The sequence below is a fragment of the Melanostigma gelatinosum genome (genome assembly GCF_949748355.1).
Source record: "Melanostigma gelatinosum genome assembly, chromosome: 20".
Taxonomy (NCBI): domain Eukaryota; kingdom Metazoa; phylum Chordata; class Actinopteri; order Perciformes; family Zoarcidae; genus Melanostigma; species Melanostigma gelatinosum.
This window is the reverse complement of record NC_136653.1, coordinates 22,205,751-22,228,042: the sequence shown is the minus strand read 5'-3', so window position 1 is coordinate 22,228,042 and position 22,292 is coordinate 22,205,751. Positions and strand designations below refer to the sequence as shown.

Genomic DNA, 22,292 nt, shown 5'->3' with positions numbered 1-22,292 from the left:
AGAGGGTGATTGGCGTTAGCTGATAAAAAACTAAAAGTTGTAATTGGGTAATGATTCAAATTGACAAAGAAGAACCAACTGTAAAAGACAGCTCTCTGTGTGTCGGCTGTACGCATAGACCAGGGGTCACCAATAGGCGGACTGCGGTCTGGATCTGGACCCAGACGAACCGCTGTTCTATCCGGACCTGGATGTATAACTGATGGATAATTGAGAATTTGGAAAATTTACTAGCAGGCTTGTTTGTGCTTGATCCCTAACTAGTAGGCTTGCTTGTGCTTGATCCCTTACTAGGAGGCTTGTTTGTGCTTGATCCCTAACTAGTAGGCTTGCTTGTGCTTGATCCCTTACTAGGAGGCTTGTTTGTGCTTGATCCCTAACTAGTAGCCTTGTTTGTTCTTCATCCCTTACTAGGAGGCTTCTTTGTACTTGATCCCTTACTAGGAGGCTTGTTTGTGCTTGATCCCTTACTAGGAGGCTTCTTTGTACTTGATCCCTTACTAGGAGGCTTCTTTGTACTTGATCCCTTACAAGGAGGCTTATTTGTGCTTGATCCCTTACTAGGAGGCTTGTTTGTGCTTAATCCCTTACTAGTAGGCTTATTTGTGCTTGATTCCTTCCTATGAGGCCTATTTCTGATCAGAATCAGAATCAGCTTTATTGGCCATGTGTGGTTACGCATACATGGAATTTGTCTCCGGCTTCCACTCCGCTCTCAATGTACAAACACAAATGTACAATAAACAAGAAAATATATGTATAAAGAATAAAAAAAGGCAGCAAAAAAAAGAAAAAAATAAGTAGAATGGATGTAGGTATAAACATTTCGCTATAATATAAGTATAAATATATATCCAAGAGAAAAAGTGTATATATATATATACATATATATATATATATATATATATACACGTGAACATCAACCTATAGACAATGGCATGAGTTGTAAGTGGTGGTAATAGTGTAGTATAACCTATTTATTGTTCATGAGAGTGATGGCCAGTGGAAAGAAGCTGTTCCTGTGTCTGGTGGTCTTGGCGTACAGAGCTCTGTCGTGCCTACCAGAGGGGAGGAGTTGGAACAGCTTGTGTCCAGGGTGTGAAGGGTCTGCAGTGATCTTTCTGCCCGTTTCCTGACTCTGGAGGTGTACAAGTCCAGGATGGAGGGCAGGCTGGAACCAATGATCCTCTCCGCAGACCTAACAATCCGTTGCAGTCTTTTTTCTGTCCTGTTTGGTGGCCGATCCAAACCACACAGTGATGGACGAGCAGAGAACAGACTGGATGATGGCTGAGTAGAAAATAATCAGCAGCTCCTGAGGTCGGTTGAACTTCCTGAGCTAGCGCAGAAAGTTCAACCTCTGTTGGGCCTTTTTCCTGATGGTGTTGATGTTGGGAGCCCACTTCAGGTCCCGGGAGATTGTGGATCCCAGAAACTTGAAGGTCTCCACAGCAGACACAGTGTTGTGTATGGTGAGGGGGGGGGGGGGCAGTGTTGGGGGGCTCCTCCTGAAGTCCACTGTCATCTCCACAGTCTTGAGCTTGTTCAGCTCCAGGTTGTTCTGACCACACCAGAGGACCAGCCATTCAGCCTCCCTCCTGTACGCAGACTCATCACCGTCCCTAATGAGGCCGATGACCGTTGTGTCATCTGCGAACTTCAGGAGTTTGACCATTGGGTCCTCTGAGGTGCAGTCGTTGGTGTAGAGGGAGAAGAGCAGTGGGGAGAGCACACATCCCTGGGGGATGCCAGTGCTGATGGTCCAGGTGCTGGATGTGATTTTTCCCAGCCTCACCTGCTGCGTCCTGTCAGTCAGGAAGTTTGTGATCCACTGACAGGTGGAGGCTGCACAGTGAGCTGGGAGAGTTTGGATTGGAGTATTGCTGGGATGATGGTGTTGAACGCGGAGCTGAAGTCCACAAACAGAACCCTTGCATATGTCCCTGGGGAGTCGAGGTGTTGCAGCATGTAATGCAGACCCATGTTGACTGCATCATCCACCGACCTGTTTGCACGGTAGGCAAACTGCAGGGGATCCAGCAGGGGTCCTGTGATGTTCTTCAGATGGGTCAACACCAGTCTTTCAAAGGATTTCATGACCACAGACGTCAGGGCGACGGGCCTGTAGTCATTAATCCTGTGATGGAGGGTTTCTTGGGGACCGGGATGATGGTGGAGCGTTTGAAGCAGGAGGGGACTTCACACAGCTCCAGTGATCAGTTGATGGGGGCCAGCAGGTCAGCACAGACTTTCAGGCAGGAGGGTGACACTCCATCTGGGCCTGGTGCCTTCCTGATCTTCTGTCTGTGAAAGAGCCGACTCACATCCTCTTCGCAGATCCTCAGTGCCGGTGGGGGGTCGGTTGGGAGAGATGAGGAGGCAGGGGGTGTAGATGGTTGTTTGATGGGGCAGGTGGGGGGGGGGTGAGGGTAGGCTTATTAAACATGCAGGAGAAGGCATTCAGGTCGTCAGCCAGTTGGTGATTGGCCTCAGTGGGGGGGGGGGGGGGGGAGATGGTCTCCTGTAGTTGATGAGTACTTCCAGGCCTCTCCAAACTGACGAGGGGTCGTTGGCTGAAAACTTGTTCTTCAGCTTTTCAGTGTAGCTTCTCTTAGCTGCCCTGATCTCCCTCGTCAGTGTGTTTCTGGCCTGGTTGTCCCCACCTGTAGGCCTCCTCCTTGGCCCGATGAAGCTGCCTGAGTTTTTCAGTAAACCAGGGTTTATTGTTGTTGAACGTGCAGAAGGTTTTAGTCGGCACACACATGTCCTCACAAAAACTGATATACGATGTCACAGTGTCAGTGAGTCCATCCAGGTCTGTAGCAGCAGCCTCAAAAACACTCCAATCAGTGCAGGCAAAGCAGAACTGTAACTCCAGCTTTGCCTTGTTGGTCCATCTCTTCACAGTCTTCACCACAGGCTTTGCAGATTTTAATTTCTGCCTGTAGGTCGGGAGAAGATGAATCAAACAGTGATCAGAGAGTCCCAAAGCTGCACGGGCTACTGAGCGATATGCGTCCTTTATGACAGTGTAGCAGTGGTCCAGTGTGTTCTTGTTCCTGGTGCTACACTTAATATGTTGTCTGTATTTAGGCAGTTCTTTGCTGAGGTTTGCTCTGTTGAAGTCCCCAAGAACAATGAGCAGGGAGTCTGGGTGTTTATGCTCCATGTTGGTGATCTGCTCAGCCAGGTTTTGGAGAGCCTCACTCACACAGGCCTGTGGTGGGATGTAAACACCGACCAGGATGAATGAGGAAAACTCCCGCGGTGAATAAAAAGGTTTGCAGTCTATGAAAAGTGTTTCCAAGTGAGGGCTGCATGATTCCTTTGACACTGTGACATCTGTACACCAACCTTCGTTAATATAGAAGCAGATTCCACCTCCCCTCGTTTTCCCCGACAGCGGCGTTACGCGGTCCGCTCTGAGGAGTTGGAAGCCCGGCAGATGAAGTGCGCTGTCTGGGATGTGCTCACCGAGCTAGTGAAGCACAGGGCGGCGGATCTGCTAAAGTCCTTTTTTGCTTTGTTGAGGCAAAGCAAATGACTATCATATTAGTGACAATCACTTTGCATAGCAACGCTGATATCAGTACAGCAGAGTCACTGAGAGAAAAGCTGTGTGTGTGTGGGTGTGTGTGTGTGTGTGTGTATGCGTGTGTCTCTAGTGATTAATACACAGTCTGGTTAAAACAGCCTCACACACTCTACTTTAAGTGATTAGCTGGATTCTCTTCTGCAGCATCATCACTTTACTGTTAAAGCCACTAAAGGGCTCCATATATATCTGTCTACTATAAGCCTGTCTCTCTCTCTCCCTCTATCTGTCTCCCTCTCTCTCTGTCTCTTGGTCTGTCTCTCTGTCTCTTGTTCTGTCTCTCTATCTCCCTCTCTCTCTGTCTCTTGGTCTGTCTCTCTGTCTCCCTCCCTCTCTGTCTCTTGTTCTGTCTCTCTGTCTCCCTCTCTCTCTGTCTCTTGGTCTGTCTCTCTGTCTCCCTCTGTCTCTCTGTCGCTTGTTCTGTCTCTCTGTCTCCCTCTCTCTCTGTCTCTTGTTCTGTCTCTCTGTCTCCCTCTCTCTCTGTCTCTTGGTCTGTCTCTCTGTCTCCCTCTCTCTCTGTCTCTTGGTCTGTCTCTCTGTCTCCCTCTGTCTCTCTGTCGCTTGTTCTGTCTCTCTGTCTCCCTCTCTCTCTGTCTCTTGTTCTGTCTCTCTGTCTCCCTCTCTCTCTGTCTCTTGGTCTGTCTCTCTGTCTCCCTCTCTCTCTGTCTCTTGGTCTGTCTCTCTGTCTCCCTCCCTCTCTCCCTCTCTCTGTCTCCCTCTCCCTGTCTGTCTGTCTGTCTGTCTGTCTGTCTGTCTGTCTGTCTCTCGGTCTCTCTCGCTCTCTGTCTGTCTCTCTCTCTCTCTCTCTCTGTCTCCCTCCCTCTCTCTCTCTCTGTCTCCCTCCCTCTCTGTCTGTCTGTCTGTCTCTCTCTCTCCCTCTCTGTCTCTCTGTCTCTCTCTGCCTCTCTCTCCCTCTCCGTCTCTGTCTGTCTCTCTCTCTGTCTCCCTCTCTTTTTTAGCATCAAAACAATTTCTCATGAAATAAATAAATAATTTCAATATAAACATCATGTATATATATATATATATATTGATCATTGAATTAACTGACGCATCATCATCAGTGCCTCTAATTTAGTGCTGGTCATGATGCTGGTACTTCAGCTTCAACCACCACCTCACCTGAAGTGGTGGTTGAAGCTGAAACCCTGTTTTATGGGTTCACCCAGATTTGGGTTCAATAAAATGTATTTATTTTGATCGGGATGTTAATGGGTTTTTATGAATGGAATAAAATGTATTTAATGGTTGAAATCTTCTTAAAATTTGCAAAATAACAACGTGAATGAAAACGGCCTTCATTTTGTCTCACCATAATTATTTTTAGGGTAAAAAGTCCGTAACATTTACTAAATAGCATAAAAACATCCTGACTTTTCACGTTTAAGGCGTTAATTAAATGATGTTATTTGAATAAATTTTCAATAAAAATCAATGAATTATTTATAATCAACCAAATGTTTGGAACGTCTTTCATGCTGTTCGATCAGTTTATTCACTGATCCGAAGTCATAAGTACTCTCAGTATCAATGACATCTTATTTATTTAAACTTTATTTTCGTAACTCACCGCTCACCACCCGCGCTCCGCTGCACCGGGTTACCATCATCGCCATGACGACCCCGAGGATCAACAGCAAAATTCTCATCTTGTTTTAAAAAAAGTAACGTAAAGAAAAAACAATCGATGTAAAGATTTATAAAAGAAAAACTTCAAAATAAAAGCTCAAGTTTATCAGGTTACTTCCATTTTCCCTTCACTTCCTTTCTTGTTTCTCTTCTTCTGTGGTGTGAAGCGTGAGGAGGAGCGACTGTCTGCTGCTCCTCTCTCTCTGTTTCCCTTCTCTCTCTCTCTCCCCTCTCTCCTCCCTGTCTCCTTCCCCCCCCCCCCCCGATCGATCCTGCCTACAGAGCCCCAGATGTTACCTCCTATATCATTAAGCCCTGGGGGGCCACATACACTTCAGTTTAATTCACTTACACAGAGAGGAAGCCGATTGGTTTCCAGCTGATCAATAAAAGAAACACTCACTGCTTCCTCTGATATCAGTTATGACAAAACTCAAATCTCTTCTGTCATCGATCCATCTGAAGGTGTGAGCAGCATCTTCTCATGTTCATCCTCATCTGATGCAGTCTTTGTGCTAAGCTAGGCTAACAGTCTCCCTCTGCATCCAGTCTTTGTGCTAAGATAGGCTAACAGTCTCCCTCTGCATCCAGTCTTTGTGCTAAGCTAGGCTAACAGTCTCCCTCGGCTTCCAGTCTTTGTGCTAAGCTATGCTAACTGTCTACCTCGGCTTCCAGTATTTGTGCTAAGCTAGTAGCACTATAACTTAATCAATGGTAGTAATACCTGTAGTACTATAACTAAATCAATGGTAGTGATACCTGTAGTCAATGGTAGTAATACTAGTAGGACTATAACTAAATCAATGGTAGTAATACCAGTAGTCAATGGTAGTAATACTAGTAGTACTATAACTAAATCAATGGTAGTAATACTAGTGTAGCACTATAACTAAATCAATGGTAGTAATACTAGTAGTACTATAACTAAATCAATGGTAGTAATACTAGTAGTACTATAACTAAATCAATGGTAGTAATACCAGTAGTCAATAGTAATACTAGTAGTACTATAACTAAATCAATGGTAGTAATACTAGTGTAGCACTATAACTAAATCAATGGTAGTAATACTAGTAGTACTATAACTAAATCAATGGTAGTAATACTAGTAGTACTATAACTAAATCAATGGTAGTAATACCAGTAGTCAATGGTAGTAATAATAGTAGTACTATGACTAAATCAATGGTAGTAATACTGGAACTGAATGCATTAAATAAACCCAATAATAATAAATAAATGAATAAATGCATTTTGTTATTGTGTCACTTTGTATCCTTCTTGTGATTATGAGATACAGAAGTCATCACTAAAGGTAATAATTAATAATCATGGTATTTATTTGAATACAGAGTCTAAAAGAGTCGTGAGGTATTTCAGAAGCTCGCTCATTGATCTCTGTGTGACGGATGTTGGAAATCGTTTGTGTCCGGGAGCAAAACGTGTGCAGCGATGTGACAAAAGCACTTTATTATTCCTCTGATGAGAATGGAAATCAATGAAAGCCTGAGCTGCTTTCAATGGCGCTCACTAGTCTTAATTGACCGGTTTTGGTTCCTGAACGCAGCACGGAAACATTAAACTCACTGCCTGTCAGAGCTCTGCTGCTCTCAGCAACATAACTTCATTCATTCTTTATTCATCCGTACAACAAACATATATACTCACATATATTACGTCATCTTTCAGGATGTATCATTTACTTGTAGTGTTTTGTGACTGACGAGAAAGTGTGTTGTCAGATCATTTTACTGAAACTCAACCTGTGTGTGTGTGTGTGTGTGTGTGCGCGCGTGTGTCTGTTAACCACATCTTGAACTCAAAACTTTGAGTCTTTTTAAAAACGTCTGAGGGGAAGTTGAGAGTTCAGCCACGACTGCTGTTAGAGGCAGGGCCATCACAACACACACAACACCACTGTTGGTATAAAAACTGTTTTACATAGTGACGTTGAGGCACGCACACGCACACACACACAGTATTGATCGTCTGCAGGCAACTGATCGTCTCTGTCCAGAAACACACTCCACTTACTGCTGATTACCACACAAACTGTTTCTGCACTGGGGTTAACCTCAATTTTATTAATCCTGTTGATCATTGTTGAACAGGAATGTATGAATAAAGTTATGTTGTATTATTGTTGTTGTTGAACAGGAATGTATGAATAAAGTTATGTTGTATTGTTGTTATTGAACAGGACTGTATGAATAAAGTTATGTCGTATTGTTATTGAACAGGAATGTATGAATAAAGTTATGTTGTATTGTTGTTATTGAACAGGACTGTATGAATAAAGTTATGTTGTATTGTTGTTATTGAACAGGAATGTATGAATAAAGTTATGTTGTATTATTGTTATTGAACAGGACTGTATGAATAAAGTTATGTTGTATTATTGTTGTTGTTGAACAGGAATGTATGAATAAAGTTATGTTGTAATATTGTTGTTATTGAACAGGAATGTATGAATAAAGTTATGTTGTATTGTTGTTGTTGAACAGGACTGTATGAATAAAGTTGTTGTATTGTTGTTATTGAACAGGACTGTATGAATAAAGTTATGTTGTATTGTTGTTGTTGAACAGGACTGTATGAATAAAGTTATGTTGTATTATTGTTATTGAACAGGACTGTATGAATAAAGTTATGTTGTATTGTTGTTGTTGAACAGGAATGTATGAATAAAGTTATGTTGTATTGTTGTTATTGAACAGGACTGTATGAATAGCTATGTTGTATTATTGTTGTTGAACAGGACTGTATAAATAAAGTTGTTGTATTATTGTTGTTGTTGAACAGGAATGTATGAATAAAGTTATGTTGTATTGTTGTTATTGAACAGGACTGTATGAATAAAGTTATGTTGTATTGTTGTTATTGAACAGGAATGTATGAATAAAGTTATGTTGTATTGTTGTTATTGAACAGGACTGTATGAATAAAGTTATGTTGTATTATTGTTGTTGAACAGGACTGTATGAATAAAGTTATGTTGTATTGTTGTTTTTGAACAGTACTGTATGAATAAGTTATGTTGTATTATTGTTGTTATTGAACATGAATGTATGAATAAAGTTATGTTGTATTGTTGTTATTGAACAGGACTGTATGAATAAAGTTATGTTGTATTGTTGTTATTGAACAGGAATGTATGAATAAAGTTATGTTGTATTGTTGTTGTTGAACAGGAATGTATGAATAAAGTTATGTTGTGGTATTGCTGTTGAACAGGACTGTATGAATAAAGTTATGTTGTATTATTGTTATTGAACAGGAATGTATGAATAAAGTTATGTTGTATTATTGTTGTTGAACAGGAATGTATGAATAAAGTTATGTTGTATTGTTGTTGTTGAACAGGACTGTATGAATAAAGTTATGTTGTATTATTGTTGTTGAACAGGAATGTATGAATAAAGTTATGTTGTATTATTGTTGTTGAACAGGAATGTATGAATAAAGTTATGTTGTATTATTGTTGTTGAACAGGAATGTATAAATAAAGTTATGTTGTGGTATTGTTGTTGCTTTACAGTCAGCAAACTCATCACTAGATGCCAGTAAATCCTAAAATGGTCCTTCAAAAGAAAAAAAAAAAATAAATAAAAGAGGAAAATACAAACAGAGAAATTAAACTAAATGTAAAAGAACAGCATTAAAAAGATTTTTAAAAATACATTATGCAAACGCTAGTCTGGTTTTTACAGCTTTTAATCTCAGATTTATCTGATCTGACATTCAGGTGATCGGAGGTCTCGGAGCAGAATAAAGGGAGAGTTCTGAAAGGTAAAGCAGAGCCAGAGCATTCAGGGATTTAAAAGTAATCAATAGTGTAATTCAGCCAGAAGTCTGGATGTGTTTCCTGCTGCTGCATCATTTAGTAAATAATTAATTACTGTTGTCTGGGCGAGAAGACAGGAGGCTGTGGAGGAGTTGGTCATCAACCGTTGGTTGAAAATAACTCCCAAGTTTGTAGCTGAGTGCCCGAGGTGAAGGAGGGGAGGGGGGGGGGGGCAACCACATGACCTTAAGTCCCCTCCACCACGATCGCAGTGTTAAAATAATGATGACTTAGTGGGTTTAAGATTTATTGATGAAATGACACAAAGACAAACTTTAAAAACATCTGTAATACTGTCATTGTAACGAGCAGCTGACGTCACACAGGTGAGTTACATGTCAACAGGTGAGTTCGGGATCCTTCAACATGTCTTCACTCACTTTATTCACTCATAAATCCAGAAACATGTTCATCTTTTAAGAATCTGTTTGAGTTTCATTGTCTTTGTGTCCACCCTCTCCCACAGAGATCCTCATCAGTCCAGATGCTCATATCATCACAGCTAAAAAAAAACCTCCTCCTGTAGGGTCCTGGAATCTAAAATAAAAAATATTCCGGATATTCCAGAATATTCCCGGATATTGCAGGACTGGTTGTTTTTCAAGTCTGATCTGAAACTGCTCCGTTTAAAGAGAGAAACATGAAAACTAAATAAAATCTGATGGTTCATAAAAGTCGTCCTGAGAAAAACACAATCGATCGAAAGAGTGAAGCGGAACATTTAAATCTCACAGAGTCCATAAAACCTGTTGCCTTTGAACACATCTCAGCCCTCCAGCTGCCACTGCTGAGCCTGAGACGAGTCACATATCGCCATGGAGACGTAACCCTTGGGCCCGATTGGCTGAGCAACGGAGAGACACTGACCAACCGAGACCTGGTACAGACGGTTGGACTTCTGCAGGAGAGACAGACAGGAAAAAAGAGAGAAAGAGAAAGAGAGAGAAAGAGACACAGACAGAAAGGAAGAGCGAGCGAGAGAGAGAGCGCGAGAGAGAGACAGACAGAAAGGAAGAGAGAGAGAGCGAGAGCGAGAGCAAGAGCGAGACAGAGACAGGAAGAGTGAGACGGGCAGACGGTCATCATCTCTAAACTCATCGCTCTAAATCTAATCAGACAGCTGACAGCCAATCAGAGAGCAGGATATATTGTGACAGCATCGTGTGTGTGTGTGTGTGTGTGTCTCTCACCCCCTGGCTCCACTGCTGCGACCCCCCCGAGCCGTGACACTTCATCAGTCTGGGGGAGTCAAAGGTCCTGACCTCTGAAACATCGAGACACAGAAGACCAGAAAGAACCAGCTGAGAGTCTTCATCATAGGACCAGTCCTACACAGACACACAGACACACACACACACACACACACACAGAGAGAGTCTTCATCATAGGACCAGTCCTACACACACACCAGTATTAACAGTGTCTCCCTCACTTGTCTCCTTCATTAAATGGTTGGTCATGTGCTCACCTGTTCAGGGTCTCGGGGGTCACATGGTCTCAAGACAACGACGCCCCCCTTCTGACTGACTCGGCCCTGGGCCACCAGACAACGCCCGGTTGCTAGGTTACGGAGCTGAAAGATACAAACATAGGTTAAAGCAGGCGAAGCATAAAAATTCGAAATGAACCATGAAAGCTGAAATAATATGAAGCGCTGTTAGCGTTTCCGACGATCCATACTAGTCGGTAACCCCAGAGTTTTCAAATGTATCCGTCCTCGGGAGCGTTTTCAAACTCCTCCGTTTTCGGTGCTCTGACACTCCGGCGTAGTGCGGACGCTCAGCGTGAACGGAGTAGCGTGGACGGAGTAGCGACGACGGAGTAGAGCGAACGGAGTAGTGTGGACACTCGGCGTAAACGGAGTAGTGCGGACGGAGTAGCGCGGACGGAGTAGCGCGGACGGAGTAGCGCGGACGGAGTAGCGCGGACGGAGTAGCGCGGACGGAGTAGCGCGGCCGGAGTAGCGCGGCCGGAGTAGCGCGGCCGGAGTAGCGCGGACGGAGTAGCGTAAACGGAGTAGCGTAAACGGAGTAGCGCGGACAGAGTAGCATGAACGGAGTAGTGCGGACACTCGGCGTAAACGGAGTAGTGTGGACCGAGTAGCGTGAGTAGTGCGGACGGAGTAGCGTAAACAGAGTAGTGCTGACGCTCGGCGTAAACAGAGTAGCGCGGACGGAGTAGCGCGGACGGAGTAGCGTAAACGGAGTAGCGTAAACAGAGTAGCGCGGACAGAGTATTGCGGACGGAGTAGCGTAAACAGAGTAGTGCGGACGCTCTGTGTAAATCAAGTAGCGTGAACAGAGTAGCGCGAACGGAGTAGTGCGGACGGAGTAGCGTGAACGTAGTAGTGCGGATGCTCGGCGTAAACGGAGTAGCGCGGACGGAGTAGCGCGGACGGAGTAGCGCGGACGGAGTAGCGCCGACGGAGTAGCGCCGACGGAGTAGCGCCGACGGAGTAGCGCCGACGGAGTAGCGCCGACGGAGTAGCGCGGACAGAGTACCGTAAACAGAGTAGTGTGAACACAGTAGTGCGGACGCTCGGTGTAAACGGAGTAGTGGAGACGGAGTAGTGCGGACGGAGTAGCGTAAACGGAGTAGCGCGGACGGAGTAGCGCGGACGGAGTAGCGTAAACAGAGTAGCGTAAACAGAGTAGCGCGGACGGAGTAGCGCGGACGGAGTAGCGCGGACGGAGTAGCGCGGACGGAGTAGCGCGGACGGAGTAGCGCGGACGGAGTAGCGCGGACGGAGTAGCGCGGACGGAGTAGCGCGAACGGAGTAGCGCGAACGGAGTAGCGCGAACAGAGTAGCGCGAACAGAGTAGTGCGGACGCTCGCCGTAAAGGGAGTAGTGTGGACGTGGCCTCTGTGTTTAACATGTTAGAACTGAAAACAGTGACTTCATGAGAGGAAATGTTCTACTGGTAACAAACCAGTGGTAACTGCAGATGAACTGGTGCTGATTGGTCCGTTAGACCAGAGTGGATCTGAGATCAGACTCCACCAGGAGAACAATATAACAAGGTATTACATCATCAGTCACAGAGGTATACAAGTGAACATGAGCGACAGGTACCCGTCCTCTCTGAAGGACTTTGGGGCGTCTCAGGCCTTTGTTGACGAACAGCGGCTGCTGCTTGTTGCCGTTGGCGGCGGTCTGCATCTCTGGGTAGATGGTGTCGAGGTACCAGCGAAACGTGTGACACTGAAGCCGCTTCCTCAGCGCCACGCGATCACCGATGTCACCGTAGCTGCGGTCGTGGAGCTCCGGACGCAGGGACAGATACTGCTCCTGATTGGTCCACAGGGACACAGGAAGTGAGGTCAGAGAACAGGATCACGGCTCTGTGTGCGTGCGTGTGTGTACCTTATACTCGTCCATCCAGACGTGCGCTAGCCGCAGTGAATTGTGGGCCATGGTGTCCTGCCCCCCCGGCGAGCCATAGGGTCGCCTCTTCCTGAAGATGTGACCGACTCTGGAGCAGGGGATGATGAGCAGCTGACCTCCACACATCCAGATCTGAGAGACAGAGTCTTTATGCCAAGCTAGGCTAACCACATCCTGTCTCCTGCTCCATCTGAACATCTCAGACTCAATGACACCTTCATTGACTGTCAGTAAAACAGCTTCCTCACCCTGAAGGAGATCTCCAGGTTTTCCCCGCCCCAGATGTCCATGCCGGCGTCGTATTGGCCGAGCTCGTTAAAATACTTCCTGTTCATAGCGAAAAGACCGCCGGCCATGGTGGGAGACCTGAGGGGGAGGAGAGGAGGGACACAGGTGAGAAAATCTGAAGGATGTTTAAATGTTAATCATCAACCCGATTGGTCAGATAGTTACCTGATTGGGCCAGCGGCTCCCTCTGGCCCATTGAGCTCAGTGGGGGGGACGGGGTCCCACTTGAAATGAAGGCCCCAGTTGAAGCCTCCCCTGACGATGGGGGAGGGAGAGTAAGACAGCGTGTCGGCTGAGATGATGTCGATGACTGGGCAGACGACGGTGCGGCGGTCCTTCTGGACGGGAGCCAGCAGAGGCTGAAGCCAAGCATGGTTCACCTCGCAGTGACTGTCCAGGAAGACCAGCACCTCACCTGGACAAATACAGACAGGTGAGTCCAGGTAGGGAGCAGGAAACTAAAGGTAATGTGTAGGCAGTAGGGAGGTAGGATTTCGGGATAAAAGGTCAAATGTTCTGTTATGGAATAAAGATGTATGGGGATAGGATATGCAAGCATTAAGGAAGTAGCAACAAGTAGAACAAGATTACATGGTTTAAATGGGTAGTAAGTAAGGATGTAGTACATACCAGTAGCATGTGAGGCTCCTATCATGCGTCCTCGAATGAGTCCTTCTCTTTTCTGGTTCCTCACCAGTTTGACTTTGCCCTTCAGCTCCTCCTTGACGTACCGATCCAAGTTGTCCTTCAGCTCCTCTGAATCAACTCAAACATGTTAGAAACATATAACATATCTCTAAAGTTTAACTAGAGATTAAATAATGGTACGGATCCACAGGCGCCATTTCAGGAGGCAATGGCGGCATCGTGGAGTTGCAAAGCGGCAGGTCCTGCGTCCCTCAACAGACTGAACTTTCTTAACACCGGGCATGATGTCGTCATGGATAACTTTTCGCTGCTGGACTGTGGAGACCTAGATATGTCCTTGGGATCTCTCACAAACTCGGCAAGAGACACCGCTGTGTGTGGAAACCCTGCAGTAAGGAGGCAGAGGTTGTTCAAAACTTTTCAAACTGTCAATCATGCGAAAGTCTTATGGGATACGAAGCTGAAACCTAGGGGGCTATTTGGTGGCCACTTCAACATCAGAAGTATTGCGGCAAAGAGCAGTCAGCTAATTCATCTCATGTCTGATTCAAATTTAGACTTTCTCTGTCTAACTGAAACGTGGTTGAAGCAGTCTACTCCCGCCAGTGTTTTCACGGTGCCCGGCTATAAATGTCTTAGACGGGATAGAACTGTTGGAAGGGGGGGGGGTGCTTTTCTATGTGAAAGACCTTCTATGATCAACTGACAGAAGTCTTAAAAGAGTGCAATCTCAGAGAATTCATTCTCATGGGCGACTTTAATGTGAACTGGGGGGATAAATCAAAGAGGAAGAAACTGAAATTGATCACTGAGAAATTTCATCTCGAACAATTAGTAAAAGGCCCAACAGGGATTGCCAAATGTTCCAGTACTCAAATTGACCTGGTATTTACTGATAAACCAGAAAGAACCAAGTTATAATTTAATCACTGGCTTATCAGATCATAACCGAACCTTATTTGAGAGAACTGACAAAATAGATTTAGAAATGTGGCGACTAAGTCAAAGATCCTACAGTGTGTTCCTAAAGCTAAGCAAGAAGAATTTGCCAGTGAAATTAACAGCTTGACCTGGGACGATGTGTCATCTTCTGAAGAATTGTGCTATGGCTGTAACACCTTTACTCATAGAATCAACTCTGTGAGGGAAAGATTCAATGTAGGGGTCCTGATAAAATCTAAAGTTAAAAATAGTTTACCCTGGTTCAATGAAAATCTGTGGAAGCTGATGAAGACTAGAGATGCTGCACTAAGAAGGGCAATTACAACTAGAAGGGCCACTGATGTGCTGATCTATAAAGGTCTAAGTCACCCAGGAGCTGAGATTGGCTAAATCTCGCCTTTATCTCAATATTTTGAATGCGGCAAAAGGCAACAGCAAATTGATCTGGAAAAATATCCATGATCTCACAAAGAGGGGCCCAATATTTTTAGGAGATTTTAAACTCAAAGTACAAGGTGAACTAATTGATGATCATCTTGCGGTTGCTTCTGTTTTTAATAATTTAAATTTTTAATAATTTAAAGATTGCAGAGAAAGTTGTCAACTCACAACGTTTCTTAGTACAAGCACCTGTGGTCTACATCGTATGCAGTTTGGCTTTAGAACAAATCATTCCACCGAAACTGCTACCTTGCACTTCATAGAGCAAATCAAATCAATGCTCGATAAAGGAGTAGTTCGTGCTGTATTTTTAGATCTACGCAAAGCTTTTGATACAATCACGACGCGTTAATATCGAAACTTTCTGCGTTCAACTTATCACCTAGAGCACTGGCTTGGATGTCTTCTTATTTATCAAATAGGAAGCAATGTGTTCAAATTTGTGACTCACTGTCAAGCAACCTGAAGTGCACAATGGGTGTTCCACAAGAGTCAGTGTTAGCTCCCTTATTATTCAGTCTGTATATTAATGATCTCCCTCAACAGCATCATGATGTAGAACTGCAAATGTATGCAGATGACACTGTTGTATATACAAATGAAAAAACAGCTGAGTTAGCAGCTGCCAAGCTAACAATTGTGCTGGAAAGGATCACACACTGGCTCCATCAATCATGTCTGACTCTAAACGTAAATAAGACAAAAGGGATGTTTTTTTCCAAAACCATCAGACAACCTGATGCGAACATTCTTATCAACGGAGAAAGGCGAGAAATAGTCACTGATTTTAAGTATCTTGGTGTGATACTAGATCAAAATTTGACATTTAAGAAACATGTAAAAAAAATGGTTAAAACCATAAAATACAACCTAGCAAATTTTAGACACATCAGAAACTGTCTCTCTCCAAATGCAGCAAAGATATTTATGCATGCCATGATCCTCTCATATGTCCTACTGCATTACATGTTGGGGGCAGGGTGGTGAAACAGCCATAAGACCTCTCGAGTCTCTATATAAGCAAACAATAAAAATTCTGGACAAAAGGCCGCTGCACTTTCACCATTATCTGGTATTGGAGAAGCATAATCTACTGAGCTTCAACAATTTTAGATTGTTCTCAAATTCGTGCCTGGTCTATAGACTTTTAAATGGTTTTGCCCCTCCTCCACGCCGTGACTTTGTATATACTCGCTCAGCAACTTCTATTATATCAGCGAGAATATCCTCTACACGAGACTGTACTATACCATTTCGCCGCACTACTTTTGGTCAATCAGCCTTCTCTGTAAAAGCAACACACCAGTGGAACAGCCTGAAGCTGTGAGGAGCTGCAGCTCTATTAGCACTTTTAAAGCCAACTTGAAAAGTCTTTTAAAAACTGAACACTGGAAACACTGACCTCAATTCTTGTGTGTCTTTTATGACTTGATTTTATTGACACACATTCATTTTTGATGTGCTATTTTGTGTGTAGTATTGGGTGTCCTGTATGTTTTTTGTGGTATATCTATATTATGTCTTTTCCTTTTACTGTGTTGTTGTTCTATCCTTGTTTGACCTGCCAAGGGACTGCAGATGCAAATTAGCTTAAGCTATAATCTGATACAGTGCATCAAATGGAGACATTTATGTTTAAACTGTACATGGTCCCTTTTAAATAAATGAAATAAAATAAAAAATATGTTAACTACAGTGGACCACAGGGACGTTCTGTTGCTGCTACAACAGGAAGATATGAAAGAAAATATAGTTAGTTATTTAGACAAAGAAAATAATAAGTGATGATTGCAACTTACCGAGCTCACTATGGTCATCCACCAGGATGATCTCGTGCAGCAGGTAGTCCGGCGTACGGTCGAGCACACTGTGGACGGTCCTCAGCAGGGCAGAAAACGCCTCGTTGAAGAAACAGATCACTACGCTGGCAGAAGGTAGAGCCAGAGAGTAAACCTTATCCTGACATCTGTAGGGAAATATGAACCAGATATCAATAATCAGTTATCAATAACCAGCGGTTCATCACCAGTAACCAGCGGTTCATCACCAGTAACCAGCGGTTCATCACCAGTAACCGGCGGTTCATCACCAGTAACCGGCGCTTTATCACCAGTAACCGGCGCTTTATCACCAGTAACCGGCGCTTCATCACCAGTAACCAGCGGTTCATCACCAGTAACCAGCGCTTCATCACCAGTAACCAGCGGTTCATCACCAGTAACCGGCGCTTTATCACCAGTAACCGGCGCTTTATCACCAGTAACCGGCGCTTCATCACCAGTAACCAGCGGTTCATCACCAGTAACCAGCGCTTCATCACCAGTAACCAGCGCTTCATCACCAGTAACCGGCGCTTCATCACCAGTAACCGGCGCTTTATCACCAATAACCGGCGCTTCATCACCAGTAACCGGCGGTTAATCACCAGTAACCAGCGCTTCATCACCAGTAACCAGCGCTTCATCACCAGTAACCAGCGCTTCATCACCAGTAACCGGCGCTTCATCACCAGTAACCGGCGCTTTATCACCAGTAACCGGTGCTTTATCACCAATAACCGGCGGTTCATCACCAGTAACCAGCGGCTAATCACCAGTAACCAGCGGTTAATCACCAGTAACTAGCGGTTAATCACCAGTAACCAGCGGTTAATCACCAGTAACCAGCGGTTAATCACCAGTAACTAGCGGTTAATCACCAGTAACAAGCGGTTAATCACCAGTAACCAGCGGTTCATCACCAGTAACCGGCGCTTTATCACCAGTAACCGGCGCTTTATCACCAGTAACCGGCGCTTCATCACCAGTAACCAGCGGTTCATCACCAGTAACCAGCGCTTCATCACCAGTAACCAGCGCTTCATCACCAGTAACCGGCGCTTCATCACCAGTAACCGGCGCTTTATCACCAATAACCGGCGCTTCATCACCAGTAACCGGCGGTTAATCACCAGTAACCAGCGCTTCATCACCAGTAACCAGCGCTTCATCACCAGTAACCAGCGCTTCATCACCAGTAACCGGCGCTTCATCACCAGTAACCGGCGCTTTATCACCAGTAACCGGCGCTTTATCACCAATAACCGGCGGTTCATCACCAGTAACCAGCGGTTCATCACCAGTAACCAGCGGTTAATCACCAGTAACCAGCGGTTAATCACCAGTAACTAGCGGTTAATCACCAGTAACCAGCGGCTAATCACCAGTAACCAGCGGTTAATCACCAGTAACTAGCGGTTAATCACCAGTAACAAGCGGTTAATCACCAGTAACCAGCGGTTAATCACCAGTAACCAGTGGTTCGATGTCATACATAATGAACCCATGTCCCCCTCCTCTGGTGTGCTTCTTACTGGGAGTCTCTGGTGTCGGGCAGGTCTCGGTGGTTTCCCAGTCTGGTGGAGATGAGGACGTTGAAGGCATGTCTGTGGTAACCGTTGTCCCTCAGCTCCTGGTCCGCTTCATTAAAGATCATCCCTGAGGACAAGAGACGTGTCATCACGAGGAGGGGGGTATCCAATATTTCCCAGCGGCCCTGAACACACCACACTCACCCATCTCTGGCGACAGCTCTGCCCCCTCGTTGGCCAGCAGAGGCCGAAGCCCCGCCCTTCGATCGGCCAGGCCCTTGGTGATTGGCTGGCCGCGGTGACGCAGGGGGGTCCTGCCACGGCCTGGCTCCGCCCCCAAAGAGAAGTAGAGGAAGACTAGGATGGACCACGTCGCCGAGGTGACGAGGCAGCCATAACAGAAGTACCTCAGAGTGACACTGGCCATGGTGGCCGATCGCATCGCCTTACATCACACTGCTGAGAGATGATATCACCATGACATCATTCCATTATTCAGACGACATGGTTCTACAGAGAGCATGATGTCATTCTGATGAGGACGGGTTAGAGGAGGGGTCGGGAACCCGCGGCTCTTCAGCCCCTCTGTTGCGGCTTTTAAAACAAAAACGTATGTAAAAACTACACGGACAACAAAATAGACGTAAATGTTGATCAAAAGCTTATTCCCTTCTGCTCATAATAAGTAAGCAAGTCAAAAGTTGACACTGTCAGGTCCATTCTCAATCCATTGTGTGTGTCCCTTTAACAATGAGGATTTGGGAGTGATGCGGATGTTCTTTATTTGAGAAAAGTTCATATTTGTGTGGTCAAATTTCACTGTGACCCTGAAATTCTGTCTCTTGTGTTATCATATACTGAATGCAAGCAGAACTACAGAGCAGAATCACACTCTTTCTGATTGAACCAATCTATGAACTGTCTGAAACAATGGATATCCGTGGCCCCAAAAGAAATTGCAGCGCGCAAACATGACACGCTCCCCTTGGGGCTAAGCCCCCCCTTTCTGTGAATCCTAGAGACACCCCTGGTCTGGTCTTTTTCTCTCAACGCCTCAATAGGTAGATCTTGCCTGTCACCAAGGCAGAGGTCGGGGGCTTAAAAAGGTTGGTGACCACTGCCATAAGACATCCTGACCCTCACATGAAGAGCAAGAGAAGAAGAAACATCAGAGAATCCGTCTCTCAGGGGGGGGGGGGGGGGAGGAGAGCGAGAGCGAGAGATATATAGAGAGATATAGAGAGATATATATATAGAGAGATATATATATCTATATAGATATATCGAGAGAGAGAGATATATACATATCAAGAGCGAGAGAGATATCTATCTATCTAGCTATCCATATCGATAGATGATAGAGAAACTGGTGATCAGCTGATGTAACAAACACCTGAGCAGGTGAGTGTGTCAAGGGACAGGTGACCTGTTAATAATCACCACAGTAAACTATTCACTCCACAGCCGAACTCCTTTAAGAAATCTCCCGTTTTAAAGTTACCTTCCACAACACACAGAGCGGCCATGTTTCTCTCCGTTAGAATGATGTTACCCGACATGACCGGTCACGTGACTTGTAGTTTAAGTAAACGAGTGGGCCGTATTGAAGAGAAGATATTGAGGAATTAAAACAATTCACAAATCATTTGTTTTGAGCAGCGGATCATTGTCTATTTGTAGTTTAACTTCTAAATCTCAGTTCTCTTAACTGAGATTGGTATAAAGTGAAGTACGTAGACAGTTAGATTCGAGATGATATCGATAGAAGAGCTCCTGATGTGAAACTCGTTAAATTTAGTTGCAGTTTGACTTTAATGTAAAAGCTCCTATTAACTGTCCGATGATGGAACCCGCTAGCTACGCGAGCGCCAGATGAACTGAGATGAGTTAATAGCTGAATGTGCTAACAGCTTTAGCTTCACAAGCTCTACAATCAAAAGATCGAATGTCCGACTCCTCGGCCTCTTCCCAGAACTCTACTCACGGGTCATCGGCGGTTTGCTCTGCGGCACTACGGCAGCTGGTGGAGCCTGTTGTCGGGCTACAGGTCCTCTAGCCGCCGGAGCTTAAATGAGCAGGATTTCGAGTGGAGTTCTGACCGGATATAAACACACAGAGACCATCAGGAAAACGTCACTTCCGCTGACGACCTTCACAACTAAATACATCAGAATATTAAAAGGTAAAGTGTTCAGGTCACAACTTTTCAAAATAAAACTACCGTACAGACTTAAGGATGGATTCCTGGACGGACCCACCGGGACCAGAGACACGCAATGACACACGGAGACACACAGAGACACGCAATGACACACGGAGATACACGGAGACACACAATGACACACGGAGACACACAATGACACACAATGACACACGGAGACACACAATGACACACGGAGACACACAATGACACACGGAGACACACGGAGACACACAATGACACAAAGAGACACACAATGACACAAAGAGACACACAATGACACAAAGAGACACACAATGACACAAAGAGACACACAATGACACAAAGAGACACACAATGACACACGGAGACACACAATGACACACAGAGACACACAATGACACACGGAGACACACAATGACACACGGAGACACACAATGACACACGGAGACACACAATGACACAGAGACACACAATGACACACGGAGACACACAATGACACAAAGAGACACACAATGACACATGGAGACACACAATGACACAAAGAGACACACAATGACACACGGAGACACACAATGACACAGAGACACACAATGACACACGGAGACACACAATGACACAAAGAGACACACAATGACACATGGAGACACACAATGACACAAAGAGACACACAATGACACATGGAGACACACAATGACACAAAGAGACACACAATGACACAAAGAGACACACAATGACACATGGAGACACACAATGACACACGGAGACACACAATGACACAAAGAGACACACAATGACACATGGACACACAATGACACACGGAGACACACAATGACACAAAGAGACACACAATGACACATGGAGACACAATGACACAAAGAGACACACAATGACAAAGAGACACACAATGACACACGGAGACACACAATGACACACGGAGACACACAATGACACACGGAGACACACGGAGACACACAATGACACAAAGAGCCACACAATGACACAAAGAGACACACAGAGACACACAATGACACACAGAGACAGACAGAGACATACAAAGAGACACACAGAGACACACAATGACACACAGACACACAATGACACACAGAGACACACAATGACACAAAGAGACACAAGGCAAGGCAAGTTTATTTGTACAGCACATTTCAACAACAAGGTAATTCAAAGTGCTTCACATGAAACCATTAAAAGCATCAAAACATAAGGCAAAAGTAAAGGAGATTTAAAACATACATTGAAACAATAATCGATGTCTCCCTGAGACATTACGCTGCACGCAATCAACCATACACTGCCGCAATTCTGCAATTACTCGCACACAAACCACGTCTGGAAAAGATCTCTGCCGATCTGCGTTTCATAGTGTACGCCTTGCACGAACTCTGTCCCGGAGGAAATGGAGATATATTGTGCAGTCCTTTTAAAACCATTAAAAGCATCAAAACATAAGGCAAAAGAAAAGGAGATTTAACAGCAATTAAGAACAGTGTAAGAAATAAAATACAGTAGTAAAATGCAGGAAATTGATGAATATATGAATTGAATGTGGTTCAATTAAAGGCAGCAGCAAACAGAAAAGTCTTCAATCTTGATTTAAATGAGCTGAGGGTCTCAGCAGACCTGCAACTTTCTGGACTTTGTTCCAGATATGTGGAGCAGAACAACTGAACGCTGCTTCTCCATGTTTAGTTCTGACTCTGGGAACAGAAAGTAGACCGGTCCCAGACGACCTGAGGGGTCGGGATGGTTCATAAGGTAGCAGCAGATCAGAGATGTATTTTGGCCCTAAACCATTCAGTGCTTTGTAAACCAACAGCAGGATTTTAAAGTCAATTCTTTGTTGGACAGGAAGCCAGTGCAAAGACCTCAGAACTGGAGTGATGTGATCCACCCTCCTGGTCTTAGTGAGGACTCGAGCTGCAGCGTTCTGAATCAGCTGCAGCGTTCTGACGGACTTTTTACAGAGACCTG

General features: G+C 44.8%; 2 protein-coding genes across 4 annotated transcripts in view; both read right to left on the bottom strand.

The window, feature by feature from the left end:
* Positions 1 to 5,317, bottom strand: part of chodl (chondrolectin) — a gene marked incomplete at its 3' end in the record, with an annotated part of 11,095 nt that extends 5,778 nt beyond the window's left edge. Inside the window, exon 1 of the mRNA XM_079292413.1 lies at positions 5,166 to 5,317. Within this exon, the coding sequence (XP_079148539.1) occupies positions 5,166 to 5,244 (79 nt within the window). The 5' untranslated portion in view covers positions 5,245 to 5,317. The remainder of the gene's footprint in view (positions 1 to 5,165) is intronic.
* Positions 5,318 to 9,307: 3,990 nt separating this feature from the next.
* On the bottom strand, positions 9,308 to 20,218 carry galnt11 (UDP-N-acetyl-alpha-D-galactosamine:polypeptide N-acetylgalactosaminyltransferase 11 (GalNAc-T11)). 3 transcript variants are annotated; one of them, XM_079292588.1, is made up of 12 exons: positions 20,106 to 20,218; positions 18,326 to 18,580; positions 18,125 to 18,248; positions 16,572 to 16,738; positions 13,372 to 13,497; positions 12,907 to 13,156; positions 12,702 to 12,819; positions 12,433 to 12,585; positions 12,142 to 12,357; positions 10,537 to 10,641; positions 10,259 to 10,396; positions 9,308 to 9,966 (listed from the first exon to the last, which is right to left on the bottom strand). In XM_079292588.1, exons 2-12 carry the CDS (start codon positions 18,561 to 18,563, stop codon positions 9,835 to 9,837), a joined length of 1,767 nt encoding a protein of 588 aa, XP_079148714.1. In that variant the 5' UTR covers positions 18,564 to 18,580; positions 20,106 to 20,218; the 3' UTR covers positions 9,308 to 9,834. The 3 variants fall into 3 exon arrangements, with proteins under 3 accessions (XP_079148714.1, XP_079148715.1, XP_079148716.1); XM_079292589.1 differs by having other exon boundaries at positions 12,142 to 12,351; XM_079292590.1 differs by having other exon boundaries at positions 9,832 to 9,966; positions 10,259 to 10,332.
* Between the last annotated feature and the right edge of the window lie 2,074 nt (positions 20,219 to 22,292).

Bases quoted from the DNA above. Each gene is read 5' to 3' on its own strand.
- galnt11 (XM_079292588.1), bottom strand. From the start codon at position 18,563: ATGCGATCGGCCACCATGGCCAGTGTCACTCTGAGGTACTTCTGTTAT. The intron at 13,157-13,371 runs GTATGTACTACA...GTATTTGTCCAG, and splicing joins AGGAGCCTCACATGCTACTG to GTGAGGTGCTGGTCTTCCTG. The intron at 9,967-10,258 runs GTGAGAGACACA...TCTCTCCTGCAG, and splicing joins CGCAGCAGTGGAGCCAGGGG to AAGTCCAACCGTCTGTACCA.